The 12,089-nt window shown below is 38.3% G+C and overlaps 1 protein-coding gene across 1 annotated transcript in view; it reads right to left on the bottom strand.

Moving 5' to 3' along the window:
- LOC131157945 (uncharacterized) overlaps nt 1-1,702 on the bottom strand; it is a 145,254-nt gene extending 143,552 nt beyond the window's left edge. Inside the window, exons 1-2 of the mRNA XM_058112416.1 lie at nt 1,392-1,702; nt 1,245-1,308 (exon numbers count right to left, since the gene is read on the bottom strand). Coding sequence (XP_057968399.1) covers nt 1,245-1,308; nt 1,392-1,461 — 134 coding nt within the window. The 5' untranslated portion in view covers nt 1,462-1,702. The remainder of the gene's footprint in view (nt 1-1,244; nt 1,309-1,391) is intronic.
- Between the last annotated feature and the right edge of the window lie 10,387 nt (nt 1,703-12,089).

The raw sequence follows: 12,089 nt of genomic DNA, 5'->3' as shown, positions 1-12,089 counted from the left end.
AGGTACCCTACTTATGTACACTAGAAGTATCTTGAATTATAACTTACAATACTGTTATGTTAAACAACATGGAAAGGGGATGTATTTTCTTATTTATACTGTACATAACATATCCAGTTATGCATATTTATATGAAATCAGATTTAGCATAATATTGTTAGCTCATTTGCCACACACTAGTAATAGCATATTTTCTCTTACTGAGCGTTGGCTCATCCCAGTATTGAAATATTTTTCAGGTGATCCGAGTAGGCGAGCAGATCAGGCTCGCAAATAGAGAGCGTCTGTAGTGCCCCATCAGAGAGTGAGTATCATTTTTGGGAATGATTTTGTGTAGCCCTAGCTAGTTGAGGGCATTTTTGGGGATACAGTTATGTTGTATATATTGCAAAACATTTCAGAACTCTGGTATTGTATGTAATAATTTATGGTTATGTTACATGATTTCCGCTTCTTGCTGCTTAGGTTTTGGTTGGGTTTATCCCCAGCATGATATCAGAGCATGTAGAATATTAGAGTAAAAATAATAATAATATACCCAGTTAATTAAGCAGGTCGTTACATACGTTGTTTGCAAGATGTCTCATGAATTCTTAGTACTTGATACATGTGCAAGATTATTTTTTTAAAACCCATCTTCAATGAATGGTTATGGAAATTTTCTTGGACATCCAATGTTGTCCCAACACATATGCATCATCTAACTAAAATGAGCAAAATAAAACCATTGTATAAGATGAATTGCTCTTTTAGGCAAAATATGGGATTTGCGCATTTCCATATTACGTTTTTAGAAAGATATTGCATGAAGTCTTAGTACTTGGTACATGTGTAAGATGATTTTTTATAAACCCATTCCACTGAAATTAAGCATTCAATAATTAATGATTGATGAATATAAACTAACATATAATTTCTACAATAGACATTGTCAACAATAAGTGTGTGCGTGTGTCCTCGCACGTGCACGCACGAGTTAAAAGAAGAAACAAGTGTTCTATGTTTACATAAGCAACTCTTACAAAGTTTTGAAATAAAATTGAGAAAGAAGAGAGAAAAAATGTTTTGCCATAAAATTGAGAAAGAGAAGAGAAAGGAGAAATATAATCAGATGATCAATCAATCAAACCCTAGAAGAAGAATGACCACGCGTTTCAATTACATATATATTCCCAGAAATCAAATACAATTAAATGAAATTACAGGAAAGTTGATAGCAAACTGAGATTACAGAAGAATATTACTTGATGATGACCGGAATAGGGAAGCGATCAAGGAAGTCCTTTGCCGAAGCATCATTTTGAACACCTGAAATGTAGTAAAAGCTAAATGTGGAATGCTAAAAAGCGGAGAGAGAGAGAGAGAGAGAGATTTGCGATGGAAAGTATTACTGGGATAGTAAGCGAAGTCTGAAGCTGCCTGGAGAAGCAGAGATGGATCATCAACCGAGTACTCCTCCATGGCTTACGCTGAAACAAGTCTAGAGAGAGAGAGAGAGAGAGTTGAGTCAGAGAGAAGCGTCAAGTTGAGTCAGAGACGCAGAGGTGGCGGTGTCTGAACATCGGGTCGGATGGACACCTGCTATGGGTATCCATGGTTTTTCCGGGTATCCACGGTTTTTTTCCATTTTTTCTCTTTTGAGAGAGACAGAGAGACGCACCGCCCGCCGGGGGGGCGGAGGGGGGGGGGGTTTGAGGCGCACACACGCGGCGAGTTTTTTCCCATTTTATTATTATTATATAATAATATATTAAATAATATTCTATTCGAAAAAAATATTTTCAGAATGATGCTCACATAATCTCGTTACTTGATCTAACGAGATTTAAACAATAAGGGTGACCGAAGATTGACACGTGACGGGTAATCTCCCTAGTTGGTCCAATGAGTTTAGGCGAAATCCTCAAATCTTGTTACTTCATACAGCGAGATTTGCACATTTCCACAGCAACATCTGTAACGACCCCAAAATTCTACTATAAATTTTTTTTTCCACATAATAATAACTCTAATACCGTACCATAATAACAAAATCAACCTGGACCCAAAATGGGTACCGGGGAATACCTGTCCATACATACGTGCTATTTATGCAGTGGTAAACATGAATTACCCAAACCTAAAATACAATACAAAGTTCTACAATATCCATAAATACACATATGCATCCCCAAAACGAACCGCAAATATCCTAGGGACACTCCCAAAATCCACCTCCCAACTCAAGCACTTACCCTGCAATTAAGGCAGTACTAAAATCTCCTCTATCTCGGAGCTCGCTCCGCTCGTTTATCTGAATTTCCTGAAATGTTTGAATTTTTGGGGTGATACACCTCTCAGTAAGCTGGACAGGTTAATATCAGTGTGTGGCACATGAGTTCTAATGTGTTATAAACATATATTGCGCATAATTAACTGTAACTAATAAGTTAGGAAAATCTGTACTCATACTTATAAATCCGGTAATCCACGTTTAATTACTCAACATAAGCATACAGTATAATAATAAATTTCAGTATACATGACAATCGTCTACACTCTACATGATCCATTCACAGTTCTTATACGCTAAGATTGAGGCGTTACATATCGTCGTCCCTCAATCCAGCTACACACGTTGGGCATTCACTGTGAGGCGTTACGTATCATCATCCCTCACATCAGCAAGCCCTCGGGTTAAGTCCCGAGGATTGGGGTGTTACGTATCGCCGTCCCCCTTTGTCTTTCTCAATGATCGTTATCAAGGCGTTACATATCGTCGTCTCCCGAGACCTTTCTGTAATGGTCATCAAGGCGTTACATATCGTTGTCCCCTAAGACCTTTTCTATAATTCATCACTGGAGCATTACGTATTGTCACGCCACGAACCCGCCATGTGGGGCCCAGGGTGTGATGCGATCCAATCACCCTTTTTTAATACCATAATCTCAATCACGCAACGGAAAAATAAATAACATCCTCAATAATATAGCAGAGTTCTATATAAACATCCCAAAAATTTCCCAACATCCAATATCCATATATATTCTCAAAAAACTAAAACATAAACCCAAAAATACATCCAAGATCTGTAACCTCTCACAAAAATGTTATGCCAACAAACCCAACCCCGAGCTCATTGAGCTCGATCACGCAGAGGTCATGAAAAAGATGAATTTCATATCGGATGAGACACATCTCAGTAAGACATAATAGATTAATACCAGTGTGTGGCTATCATGAGGTTTGTGTACAAACTATGATCATCATTTACAAATTAATCCACAATTATGAAATCATTCTCTATCACTACTCACACACACGCAGCGTATTTTATTAACGAGAGTTTCCCAAGGATTGGGGTGATTACCCGCACATACAAGTAGCACCCTTCTGCTTTGATACCTTATGCAACCTATGGCTACAACTAAAGCATATCAGGGCACTTACCATACTCGGTAAGCCCTCAGGTGGATAGTTTTTCTCGTATTCACACACATTCACACAAATGTTTACAGGCAGAAGTTCCCAAAAATAGGGAAGATTACCCGGCCATACAAGTAACTTCCCTCTGCCCTAGTACGTTAAGCAATCCAGTATGGCTACATCTGATATTAATTAGGGCACTCGCCTTTCTCAGCAAGCCCTCAGGCGGAGAGTATACTTCGCCCCAAATACATATAATACTACAATATATAATACATTTATTACTTTACTCAGTGTCTGTTATCTCTGTATTATTCATCTTTTCAAAGTTCTCAGTTTTCACACTTTTCAGTATTTCATATCACATAAATCTCACTTCCACATTTCACATTCACATTTCACTTTCTCTATATTTCCGTCTGCATTCATATATTATGTTTTCATTTTATTCACTGGTTAAATTAACAATTATGCATTTAGAACTCACTACCAAATGGATAACACATTGTCATGCTTCCTCCCATGACGGGTTGTGCAGCCCGAAGGCTAGACTTAACCCTGGTTGGCCCATCAAAGTTAAATAAAAAAAACAACATCTTCAGTTTGTAAGTCAGATTGACTTTCCCACACTGGACCGGACTCCAAAGGGAACTCTACACTACACAGCACAATCGACCATCTCATCTCCACACTCTACACGAGACGTGTGGGTGCACTAGCTTTTGAGAAATCATGCGCAATAGTGTTGTGCATAATATGAAACCACAATCCACCGGAGTTCTCAAATCATAACTTGCAATTTAACATTCACATTCAACTCTGATTTAACAATCACACACAATAAATATTCTCAACGCATTTCAATATTTCCAACATCTCATAATTCATCACAATATATATTTTTTTACTCATGCCACACAATTTAGAATAATACACATATTTATATATTTACTAAAAATACACCAACTCACATTCGTCATTCACATTACTGAAAGTACACATTTAATCATCTCCACAATTATATGGCAAATCCATCACTTTCATCATTCCATTTTTGCAAATAATAACTAATAATACAGCCCCAGGCTCAAAATCACCTTTCAAACTGTTGGCTTTTCTAAAACTCGCATAATAAACATATACTTACACATATTATTTTTTTCATTTTAACGAGTAAATTCACAAAATTACAAGTTTAATCTATTCCCCTAACCTAGTTTCCAGAAATTACACCAGCAAGGATCTCGAAATTATACCTACGACGCTCACCTGAACCTTGAATTCATGAACCCTAGTTTATCAACACCAACCCAAATAAAATACCATTTTAACATTTCCTAAGTCCATAAACTCTAAATAAACAATTAAACTCTCAAGAATAACCAATTTGCTTAATTTCCTAAATCTTACCTTAGCCTTGGATTGGTGTTTGGAAAATCCAATTCAAAAATCTGCTCCGCTAGACTTGTAAAGAAACACTCCCAAAACCACGTGGTGGTTTCAGATCGTTAGTTAGGCTGAAGATTTGAGAGAAATTGAGGAGAAAGAGTGGATTTACCTTACCCTAGGAGTGGTACCTACAACGCTCTTACGAAAAATTCACTCCGGTTAAATTGACGATGGCAAAAAATAGAACCTAGCGGTATTTTCCATTTTCCAATCGGTCAAGTATTTGCCAAAAAAATGATTAGAGAGAGGGAAGGTGGAGGAGAGAGACGAGAACAAGAGAGACCGAGAGTTGGCGCAAAGACTTCTCTACATCTCCAAATCAAAGATTTCCTAAAGCTTCTTTTGAAACTTCAGGTTACTTTATGTAATTATAATATATTATATTATATTAATATATTATATTATATAATTTAATTAATAATTATTATTAATTATTTATTATTTATTTATTTATTTTATTTTTTTGTACACTTCCATGTATATTATTTTTTGGGGCGTTACACGTATTGCCATCTCCCGAGATCTTTTCCTGTAATTCATTACCGGGGTGTTGCGTATCGCCATCCCTCGGGGCCATTTCCCACACAAATAATGCCAATATTTTCACAATTTCCAATCATTTACGCAAAGTCTATCATATCAGGGAACGTAGTTAAACTATCATAATAATATTTCTGAATCAACTGTTATAAATATCTCTAGTCATGGCATATGGGCCGGCTGAAATATCACAATATACTGAAAATATAATAAGTTATGTACTGTTTATAGATTTTCTAAAAATTCATTATAAAAACATACCTGTTTTGTGTAATCATAAAATAATCTAACATGTTAATATCTGCAATATAGTATTTATACTCATGCCACACAAGTGAGTGCTATTTTATAATATGGTGACTATATGAGAAGATTATATTTTCTGAAAAAATAACCATAAATCTGTTTCCAGGGTTTTCTCAATTCAAACATCAAATTTCCCAAAAACTTACATTAATTAATATAAATAATTTCTGAATCAAATGTTGTATTTTAGATAATTAACTTTTTGAAAATATTTGACTTAATCTATCCCCATACCTATTTATTGGAACTATGCTTGCAGGGAATCCAATACTATGTCTGCAGCGCTTGCACAAAGCTTGTATCCATAAACCCTAATTTAATCAACTTAGCCCTAGAATAACAATCATTCAATATACCTAGGCCTACATATTACCAAGAACTAGCTAAACTTTTAAAAATAACCTCCTTACTCTGGTTTTGGAGTGGTGTCTGAAATGCCCAATTCACGAAATTGCTCTAGTTAAACTACGGAAAATCACTGCCTTGATCCCAAAATCACGTTTATTAACTGATTCGAGTTAAAATTGGACGAGAAATCGAAGAGAGAAAGAGACTTGGCTGCAGCCCTAGAGAGAGAAAGGGAGAGAATTTGATTTTCTTCCAAAAATGAACTTAAATGCTTTATATAGGGTTGCTGGTGTAAGGGAAACCGTCAACAGTTTCCTTGAAATCGTCAACGATTTGGCCTTTTAACTGTACCATTTTCTACTATTTAACCTATACTAGGTCTTAGTAAATCAAAATCATCAACGGTTTTTCTAAACTTGCTAAAACCATCGATGGTTTGGCCTCACAGAACCCTACGCATTCAAAATCGTCGACGATTTGGCCTTACAAAACCCTACGCACTTAAAACCATCGACGGTTTTCCAGAAACTCTCCCAAACTGTCAACGGTTTGGTCTTATGCCAAACTAACTTTTCCCTTTTCTTTATTATTTTTATTATTATTATTTTTCGGATCTCTACATTCTCCTCTTCTTATAAAAATTTTGTCCCTGAAATTTGCTACCTAGCACTGTTACTAACATTTGGGAAAAATCGCCGAAATTTTATTAATTACCTTCACTTATGGCGGAGGAATACCATGGTTACATTTACGATTTTGGAAGATTACAAGAACCAAATCAAAACTCCCCCAAGACCATCAAACATAAAAACTATTACATTCAACTAATTAACCTGCACGAAAATCTACTTACATACAATAAATTCTTACCTAAATCATCACCTTTCTTTCTAGTTAATGCTAGACCCCACTAAATAGATGTGGGTATTTCTGACGCATTTCCTCCTCTAACTCCCACGAGGCCTCCTCAACTGCATGGTTCCTCTAGAATACTTTCACCAGTGGGATTTTCTTGGTGCGTAATTCCTAATTTTATGATCTAAGATCTGCCTTGGTATTTCATCATAAGATAAAGTCTCGCCAATATTCAGTGCCTCATAACTTATTATATAAGATGGATCTATGACGTATTTCTTCAACATGGACACACAAAATACATCGTGGATTCTGGATAGCACTAGGGGTAAAGCTAACCCGTAGGCAACTGGGCCAACTCTTTCCAATATTTCAAATGGCCTAATATACTTAGGGCTATGCTAATCCTTTTTCCTAAATTTCATTACCCCTTTCATTGGTGCAATTTTCAAAAACACGTTATCGTCCACATCAAATTCCAGCGCTCGTCAATGGGTATCTGCATAGCTTTTGTGTTGGCCCTGAACTGTTTTAATTCTTTCCTGAATAAGCTTAATTTTCTCAGAAGCCCGTTGTACCATCTCTGGCTCCAATATTTGTTTTTCACCAATTTCATCTCAATATAATGAAGATCGACACCTCCGACCACACAATGCCTCATACGGGGCCATCTTGATACTGGCCTGGTAGATGTTGTTGTAAGCAAACTCCACTAGTGGTAGGTACTGAATCCAACTGCCCCCAAAATCAAGCACACAAGCACGTAACATATCCTCTAATATCTGTATAGTCCTCTCTATCTGTCCATTGGTCTGAGAATGAAAGTTCGTGCTAAAGGTCAACCGAGATCCCAAAGCTCTCTATAAGCTTTTCCAGAACTGAAACGTGAAACATGGATCCCAATCAGAAACGATGGACATTGGCACTGCATGCAATCTGACTATTTCCTATACATACAGGTTTGCCAATCTACCCATGGAGTAGTTAACTGTAAGAATTTAAACCCGAGAATTTTGAATTAAATAAATAAGGAAAGAGGAAGGAAATTAAAAAAGGGAAAACTAGCAGGGCTCGTCGACGAGGCCCCTTCTACAGCTCGACGACAAAATTCAGAGCTTGGTCAATGAGAGGATACCAAGGGAGTTTGGGAAATTCCGAAATCTTAGGCTCATCGACGAGGCAACTCCATCATTGATGAACTCCCTTCTTATGCTCGTCGATGAGGATGCCGTCTCATCGATGAGTTTGGCCGGGTCAAAGGGGTTATAAATATCTATTCATTTCTTCATTCCTAAGTAAACTAAAATCCTCTCTCTCACTCTCTCTCTCTCTCTCTCTAAAACTTGAACCACTCTCTCTCTCTTTCTAGGGTTTCGGGCCATCTATTACCCGAATCAACGATCTGAGGTTACCACGTGGATCAGGAGGGGAATCTCTACGTTTATAGTGGATCGGAATTTCGTTTCGAGGATTTTCGAGTTTTGATCCAAAATCAAGGTAAGAGTCCGATTTCATTTCTGGTTTGGTAGATCTGTAGTAGTTGTAAATATATTGAAGTATTGTTCTTCGAATTTTAGGTTTTGGGGGTCCTGTGTCGTTTTGGACCGATTAAGTTTGTGTTTCAGTTTTTGGGAAAGGTAAGTGGTTTCTATTTATATCAGTTGTTTTTGTAATCTAAATCGGTAAAATTGTAGTTTACGATTATATGGATGTTTTGGTTACTTATTTGGAAAAATCTATGAGATGAAATTACGGGATTTTCAATTTACAATTTTTGGGAAAATTGGGGGTTTCGGATATCACCTCAGTTTCCGTTGGAAAACTTTATATTGGTATAAACTGTGATATAGAGATGACCATACCTTTGATTATTTCTAATTATATTTCTAGAATACCTGATATGTGATTATTTGTTTACCCAAATAAGTGTAGAATGAGATGATGAGTTTGAATAATGTATTTTGTGTAGAATAGCGTGCCAGTTAACTACCGTAGGCTATGAATTATTCAAATAAGATATAGGAACGTGAGTTCCAAAATGTTCTAGGTTTTTTGAGAATGCCGAGTCAGGATAATATAGATGGGGATATATCAAAGCGGGTCGGATTAAAATGCCATAGGCTGAGATATTGAACCGAGTTAGAATAAAATCGCAGGCTTTGATGTCCAACTTTTGCCGAAGAGTGCACAATACCACTAGATTGGCATATTTTTACCGAAGGGTGTGAGAACATTAGACCTGCACCGGTTCAATGTTGTGGGGGCTTATGCTATGCTAGGTTATCGGGGGCACCGACTTTTGCCGCAGGGTGTGAAATACCACTAGACAGTCTAACTTTTGCCGAAAGGTGTGAAATACCACCAGATAGTTCGGCTTAGGCCGAAGAGTTTGACGACACTAGATCGTATTGCTTTGTATCGTATGTATACTGGAACTGTATTTGTGAAAATACTGGTATTGTGAAATGTATGTTTGTTGTTGAAATAACACTCGTGTATCCACACACTAATATAACCTAGTTCTCCTTTACTAAGAGGTGACTCACCCTTATCGTACAAATGTTTTTTAGGACCTTCGAGTAGCTGACACTAGCATCCTAGCGGTTTGAGAGCGTGGTGGTTGGTTAGCTATGTAGAGGTACTTGTACAAGTACTCGTCTTTTGCTGGGTAGTCATTTTAGGTTATGTAGACACTCGGGGTATGTCATGTATTTTGGGGAAACTAGATCCTATTTTGTATAGACTCTGGTATGGTTTTATGGATGTATAAGGTTGGATTTTCTGCTGCATATATAATGTGTATGTGATAATATATAGGGTATACGTGAACCCTACGGGGTTGGACCCTTATATTATATAGTATCACGGACTATTGTATGATACAAGGACATGTTAGATTACTAAATCACACCCCCCATTTATAGGTTCAGGCAATGACAACTTAGTATTAGAGCTAACCAGGTTGTTAGGTCTTGTAGACTTGGTTAGGCATGATTATGTGAACATACCAGAGTACAAGATGTAGGGAATGGGTAGAGTAGGTCGAGGGTTGTCTTGTAGCTAGATAGGGATTCATTGACAGTGTTCTGTGTTTTTAGAATGACGATTTCAGTAAAGTCACGGCAAATTATTGATGGTTCATGTTTGTGCGGTAAGGCAGACCTAGACCTGAGAGTCTAGAGTTTAACGTGATTATTTTGCAAATGATTGTGTTAATAATGCAATGATATAGGAATGCTAATCTATTCCTATACTATTTTCAGTATGGAGTCCAAAGATAGCAACTAGGATAGTAGTTTGGAGGGGACTGCGAGTGAAGGGTCACCTTCCGTGCCTTGGGGTTTGACCAGGCAGATTATGCGGGAGATCAAGTGAAGTGTTAGAGGACGGGAGCGTCCACCTACGACTGCTGGTTGCACCATTGGGAAGTTCACCTGTATGCATCCTTTGACGTTTATCGGGGGATCCAAACCGATTGTAGCGGAGAACTGGGTGCAAAAGACAGAAAATATCCTAAAAGTTCTGCATTGCATCGACGAGTAGAAAGTTCTCTATGCTACATTTCATCTAGCAAGAGAAGCTGAGAGGTGGTGAGTGGTTGTGAGTCTGCTTAAGGAGCAAAGAGCCGATTCACCTAGGATGACGTGGGGCAACTTTAAAGAGGTGTTCTTCAAGAAATACTTTTCGACTTTCATCCGTGACGCAAAGGCAAACGAGTTCTCAAGTCTGACTTAGGGGACCCTAACAGTGCAGAGTTACGCAGTTCGATACATTGAGCTATCTCGCTTTGCGTCGTGTATGATCTCGAACGAGTACGAAAAAGCTCGGAGGTTCAAGAAGGGTCTGAGGAAGGACATTCGTAGGCTGGTAGGAATACTGCAGATTCAGGGGTTTTCGATTCTAATGAAGAAAGCCATCATAGTTGAGGCTGGTCTCCGAGAGGATAAGGTGGCACAGGATCAAAAGAAGAGACCGGTACCTTCTGGTTCTCAAACTAGTTCTAGATAGGGACAATGCAAGAAGAGGAACTGTGGTTCAGGAAATCGCTAGAATACGAAACGGTAGGGTCCGCAGGGGGATTCACCTCGCATGCATTGTTCCAAGTGTCGTAAGTGGCATGATAGGGAGTGCTAGCCGTTCATGGGTAACTGTTACCGCTGTGGCGAACCGAGCCATGTTTCCTGAAACTGTCTTACACTGATGACTGGTACAACTACACCGAGTCAGAACCAGGGACAGAACCAAGTGTCTAGGGGAAACAAAGCTCAGGTGAGAGTGTACTCGCTTACTCTAGCGAATGCAGAACATGTTGGCAACATGGTGACAGGTACCATGTTACTGCTTTTAAATAAAGATGTTGTTTTATTCGATTTAGGAGCAACCCACTCCTTTATATCTGCGAATTTTGTGAAACTGTGTGGGGCTGAAACCCAAGTTATGGATGAGGGGTTGTCTGTGGCTACACCGTTTGGGAGTGTGTTGATCTGTAGGAAAATGTTAGAGAACTGCCAAGTGGTAATTCAGGGAAGATCACTGCCTGTGAATCTGGTAGTATACGACATGTATGGGTTTGATGTTATACTAGGGATGGATTGGTTATCCTCTAGTTTTGCGGTGATTGACTGTCGTAAAAAGGTGGTGGTGTTCATACTTGCTTGGGAGTAGGAATATGAGTTCATAGGATCATGTGTGCATTCGATGCCATAGATTCCGTCGGCTATGCAAGCGAAAAGTTTACTCTTGGACAGTTGTCAGGGGTACGTAGCTTGTGTGAAGGAACCACCACAAGATGATCTGAAACTTAAAGATATCCAAGTAGTTAATGAATTTCCAGATGTATTCAGGGAAAACTTACCTAGTTTACCTCCTAATCGTGAGGTGAAAATTGCTATTGAATTGCTGCAAGGCAAGACACTAATTTCTAAAGCTCCATATTGGATGGCTCCAACTGAACTTAGAGAGTTGAAGAAACAGTTGCAAGAGCTACTGGATAAGGGATTTATCTGACTTAGTGTTTCGTGTTGGGGAGCTCCAGTATTGTTTGTGAAGAAGAAGGACGGGTCAATGCGAATGTGCATTGATTACCACAAGATCAACAAGGTAACAGTGAAGAACCAATACCCGTTGCCTCGTATAGATGATCTGTTTGACCAGCTCAGGGAACGCAGGTATTTTCGAAGATCGA

Source organism: Malania oleifera, chromosome 1 (assembly GCF_029873635.1).
Source record: "Malania oleifera isolate guangnan ecotype guangnan chromosome 1, ASM2987363v1, whole genome shotgun sequence".
In the NCBI taxonomy this organism is placed as follows: Eukaryota; Viridiplantae; Streptophyta; class Magnoliopsida; order Santalales; family Ximeniaceae; genus Malania; species Malania oleifera.
Note: the sequence above shows the minus strand (reverse complement) of the source record. Positions and strands in the feature narration are given on the sequence as shown.